Source organism: Olea europaea, chromosome 6 (assembly GCF_002742605.1).
Source record: "Olea europaea var. sylvestris chromosome 6, O_europaea_v1, whole genome shotgun sequence".
Lineage (NCBI taxonomy): Eukaryota > Viridiplantae > Streptophyta > Magnoliopsida > Lamiales > Oleaceae > Olea > Olea europaea.
The window spans coordinates 7720386-7725897 of record NC_036242.1 but is presented as its reverse complement, the minus strand read 5'-3'; the positions used below and the strand labels follow the sequence as shown (position 1 = coordinate 7725897).

General features: G+C 34.2%; 1 protein-coding gene and 1 long non-coding RNA gene across 2 annotated transcripts in view; one reads left to right on the top strand and one right to left on the bottom strand.

Annotated features, from left to right (window-relative positions):
- Positions 1–2742: 2742 nt before the first annotated feature.
- Positions 2743–4849, bottom strand: LOC111395698. The gene is made up of 2 exons (XR_002702845.1): positions 4701–4849; positions 2743–3732 (listed from the first exon to the last, which is right to left on the bottom strand). It is a non-coding gene; the product is annotated as an uncharacterized LOC111395698 (long non-coding RNA).
- LOC111395697 (cytochrome c-type biogenesis ccda-like chloroplastic protein) overlaps positions 4172–5512 on the top strand; it is a 10414-nt gene continuing 9073 nt past the window's right edge. Inside the window, exons 1-3 of the mRNA XM_023021816.1 lie at positions 4172–4332; positions 4424–4552; positions 4857–4909. Coding sequence (XP_022877584.1) covers positions 4242–4332; positions 4424–4552; positions 4857–4909 — 273 coding nt within the window. The 5' untranslated portion in view covers positions 4172–4241. The remainder of the gene's footprint in view (positions 4333–4423; positions 4553–4856; positions 4910–5512) is intronic.

Genomic DNA, 5512 nt, shown 5'->3' with positions numbered 1-5512 from the left:
TTTTTAATGAGTCTTGCATGCCATGTTTAGAAGGAAATCAAAGAAATGTTTCTGATAATAATGCTCAGATTGAGGTGGAGCCTATTAAATTTGGAAATAACAATGATGTACCATTAGAAATTGAAAATACTGATTTAAATCTGAATGAAAATGATGTTGAGCAGAGAGAGACTGAACCTGTTAATATCATAGATTTACCTCCTGATGGATACCAATTAACTCGGGATAGGGAAAGGAGACAAATTAGGCCACCTGCTAGATACAATACTGATGAATTTGCTTCCTTTTTCACCTATCAAGATGAAACTGAGACTGAACCTTACTCTTATTATGAAGCTATAAAATCAAATGATAGTAAGAAATGGTTAATTGCCATGGAGGAGGAAATGGACTCCTTATATAAGAATAAGACTTGGGATCTGGTTGATAAACCTAAAGAAAAGAAATTAATTGATTGCAAGTGGATATATAAAATTAAAGATGGGGAGGAGGGCAACAATAATATTAGGTACAAGGCCAGACTTGTTGCTAAAGGGTTTACCCAAAAACAAGGGGTTGACTATGATGAGATTTTTTCCCCAGTAGCTAAATATACCACTATTAGATGCATTCTTGCTTTGGTTGCTCAATTTGAGTGGGAATTAGATCAATTAGATGTTAAAACTGCCTTCTTGTATGGTGATTTAGATGAATTGATCTATATGAGACAACCTGTAGGTTTTGAAAAGGGTGATCCAAATAAAACTGTGTGTTTATTAAAAAGATCTTTGTATGGGCTAAAACAAGCTCCTAGACAATGGTATAAACGTTTTGACTCATTTATGTTAAAACTTGGCTTTAATAGAAGTAGCTATGACACATGTTTATACCATAAAGGTAAAGATAATAATAATTCTCTTTACTTGATTCTCTATGTTGATGATATGCTTCTTGCCAGTAGCTGCAAATCTGAAATTGAAAATATTAAACAAAAGCTTAAATCTGAATTTGAGATGAAAGATCTTGGCCCTGCCAAGAAGATTCTTAGTATGCAAATTGTTAGAAATAAAGAAAAAGGGTTGCTGTTCTTAAATCAACAAAACTATGTGAATAAAGTTTTAAAAAAATTTAACATGTTTGAATGTAGATCAGTATCTTTACCTCTTGCAAATCATTTTATTCTTACATCAGATGCTTGTCCTAAAACTGAAGATGAATTGTCTAGAATGTCAAGAATTCCTTATGCCAATGCTATAGGATCAATAATGTATTTGATGATATGTACTAGACCTGACTTAGCCTACAGTATCAGTGTCTTGAGTAGATTTATGGCCAACCCTGGTGAAAGTCACTGGGAAGCTGTAAAATGGTTGATGAAATACTTAAAGGGAACATCTGATATAGGATTAATATTTAAAATGAATAAAGAAGGGGTAATACTAAAAGGATTTACTGATTCTGATTTTGCTGGAGATAGAGACAACAGGAGATCCACTTCATCTTACTTTTTTACCTTCTGTGGTACTGTTGTTAGTTGGAAATCTCAGTTACAAAAAATTGTTGCTTTATCCTCTACTGAGGCAGAATACATTACTGCTACTGATGCCATCAGAGAAGGAATATGGTTAAATGGTCTTTTAAATGAGCTTGGTTTTGTGAACACTAGTCCTACTTTATATTCTGACAATCAGAGTGCAATACATTTGAGTAAAAATCCCATGTTTCATGATAGAACTAAGCATATAGATGTTAAATATCATTTTATAAGAGATGTAATATCAAAAGGATTGTTAAATATTGCAAAAGTTGCTACTTTACATAATCCATCTGATATGGGAACAAAAGTAATACCTTTAAATAAGTTTCAGAACTGTTTAAAGATATTGTCTATTGATTCTTTTCACTAACTTTGCAGGAACTAGAGCAAATGAAATTGTAAAATGTTGGTTAAAGCTCCTGGCTGCACTATACTCAAAACTGTTGGAAGCAAGGTGGAGATTGTTGGGTTCGAACCCTGGACCCTTGGTCATATTGCTTCCACAGTTTTAAAGCTGAAATCGTGTTTAATAAGTTTGACACTTCTTTCATTTTTAAATAACAACATTATACTGGATCATGACACATGTGATGATGGTGGCCGTTGGATCAAGCTTCTGGATGCTTCTGATATTATTTACTCTGTTTGGACTCATTTTTACTCAGCTGAATCGTCATTTTTTCTTCAAGGGTTTCTCTCTGCCGTTTTTGAGTTTATACGCTCCTTCTTGAAAACTCTTCGAGTTTTCTCCTCTGTGATGCGATTCCTTGAGAGATAATAGTGAGGAAATACAGTAATCTCACTGTAATACTACTGATTGTATGAATGCTTAACTTTTCTGAGTGATTAGTATCAAGAATCTGAGTGATTCTTGAGTTCGGTAGTGGCTTGTAACAGATCTGAGTGATCTGAGTGATTCCTGAGAGAAGAATAGTCCTAGCACCTTCGTGTAGAAAGATAAGTCTCTGTGACTATCTTGTGATCTGTATTTCTGTATTTTGACTTCCATATTTTTGAGTTTTTAGTGCAACCGAGCTAGATCCGTTTTATAATGGATGCTCAACAGGGGATTAGGCTTTAAGCTGAACCTCTGGGGCTTCGGCCGAAAAATCCTTGTGTTTTCACTTTACTTTCTGCATTTAAATTTCTGTTTTGAATGGTTTTGTAAATTTTGGTTTAATCGTGAATGACTTCTTTGATTAACAGCATGATTGTGTAAATTTACATTGGTTTGCCCAAATGATCGGAGAAGAAAGAACTGATGTACTATTTCAATTCAACAAATAGTGACATCACCATTTCTGTTATATATTTTTCCACCCTAACCACGATATTCAATTGAGTTATGTATTACATCATTGACACAAACTATATACATTTAATTCTCATGCCGAACTTGGGCAGTAGGTCAACAGAATCCCTTAGCTTATGAATGGGCTAATTTGAAGACAAAATCGTTACACACACACAAAACAAGTATTCTACATGATCAACAATCTAAAACGGTTTGCTCATCTTTTCCCCACCATAGTCTATTTTTCTCGGCTTCATCTTGGCGCAGCCTGTGTACTTTAGCCTTTGTCTCCCTTAACAGAACCCTGTAATCCTTTTTCCATTACTGAAATATGAATTTCAGACTCTGCAGTTCCTTCTCAGGATCTGTAGCCTCGTCATCAATTTTTTTCCCCCTTGCTCAAGCTCCTCCTCAAGGGAACTGATTGCATCTAAACCACCACTAGTAAACTGACCTGCTTCAAATTGCATAACACTGTAAGCAAATTTGAGATAGGTGCTACCACCAGGAGACTGAGTTGACATGGACATAACCTCGATCTCTTAACAGCAATATGATGAGTCGTCATCAATCCTACCACATACAATTTTAACACCTGACATAAGTTCCAAAATCAAGCGATCAGTACTATTTTTCAAGTAAAAAAATTGTTATCAGAAAATTCTAGTTGGCTAAGGTTTCAAGTAATATCAAAAGCTTCGGAAAAAGAGCATAATAAACTAGCTTGCAAAGTTGCTTTATGCTTTTGCCACACTTCCTCCAGAGATTTCGTCTTAGCTTCATATTCAGACCTTTGTGCCTCAAATTGTCTTTTTTGCAATCCTAGAGCAGCATTTTCCTTTTCCCCGAGAATTGCCTCTGCCATTGGCACCTTCCTTTGAAGTTCTTCCACCACAGAAGGTAACATTTCAGGTGGCACATCCTGCTCAGCCACCAAGAGTGTATCATTTAATGTAATATTATTTAAAAAGCAAAGAAAAATTTTGAGTTTACGTGTAAAATATTTTATTTTGAGAACGTGTTGCTGAGAATAAAAAGAGTTTCTTGAAAATGATTTACACAACATCTTATATAAATTCAGTCGGAGAAAGTATAATAGTGAATCTCAATCTTGCAGTGCAAAAATTGTATCCAATTTGACGTAACAAATACTACCTACCTGAAAAATTTGAGCCTCTAACAAAGTTTTCAAGAAAATAGTCCCAAGAAAAAGAATGAACAATTTTCGAAATGATCAATATATTTTTTTTTAAGTATATAAAAAAATAAAAATATATAATCAATCCCCATTTTTAATGTAACCTAATTCTGTCTGGCTAATAATTTCGTTATAAAATAAAAATATCCTACGTATGTAATTGAAGACACGTCTCTTCCTCTCTCTCTCTCTCTCTCTCTCTCTCTCTGCGCAGAAGTGAGGAAATTTCGAAAATGAATATGGCTATAATCAACAATTGCAGCTATTTAGGCACTCGTTACATCACAAATTCAAGCTACGAGCATATGCCTAAAAGAATCCATGGTAAGTTCTACATCTATCCACTCGCTGGCACATTTTTGAAGCGTAGGCTCTTGAATTCTCAAGCTTTGGTTTTATCATTGTGTTTTTTAAGGTATTAAAGACAAGGAGCATTCAAAGTTCTTCAAGAGGGAGTGTCTTGATGGTGAAGATGTTGTATCACTGTCAAAGTCAAAGACTAGCAAAATTAGATTCCCTAATGTATTCCTAAATTCGGTTGCAGGTATGCACATGAATGTTATTTCCGGTAATCTGATTAAAAATATTTCATTTGATTATTATTCACTTTCATAATAGTACTATTTTGTATTTTGTTTAATTAGAATGTGGTTTCTTTTTCAAAATTAGAGCTGAAAAACCTAGAATTGAACCTGCTCAATTTACTTTTGGTCCTTTTCAGGATATGTACTAATTTAACTTCTTCTTCATCTTCGTCGTCGTCTTCTTCTTCTTCTTCTTTTTGGCTTAAGTTGAACTTGCATTAGTGGCAACAGAATAACTGATTTTAGTTTTGGAATTCGCTGCAGCAAATTTGCTTTTAACACACACTGCAAATGCTTTTACTGGGGAAGATATCAAGGTGAGAAACTTCGTGCTAACTTTAGTAGCCTAGTTTTCTTTTTTGAGTGCTTATCATCAACGCTAGAAAGAAAGGGTGTGTTTTGTTAACTTGAGAAAGATCCAATAGGTGTCTAATTTTTGGCTTTTACATTCTTCTTGATTTTGAGAGAAAATTTTTAACTTTATTCGGTTGGAACAAGAATCTTGCTCTACAAGTAGGAAGAAGAATAATTAAGTTGAATTATGAAATTTAGAGCATGTTTGGGAAGCGTTTATGAAGGTTTAAATTATAAATAGATAGAAAAGTTATGAGTAGTGAATAAATGGCTAGTATTTGTGTGTCCCTCGAAATATGTTTATAAAAAGTGGGTTAAGTGTTTATAAACATGAGCCAAACATAGCTTAGTGCTGCTTCCAACCTTTATTTTCTGAGCATTTCGATGTTTGCATTTTTCATTCTGTAAACCAGTGGTGTCTTTATCTTTAGTATTATAAAAATTGAAGTAACAGTGTTTTACACACAATTTATTTACTTACCGAACCAGTATCTCAATCTGGATTTCTTCTCCTGCTCCCCCCCCCCCCCCTTCCTTTTTTTTATTTGTGTTTTTTTTGGTGGGGG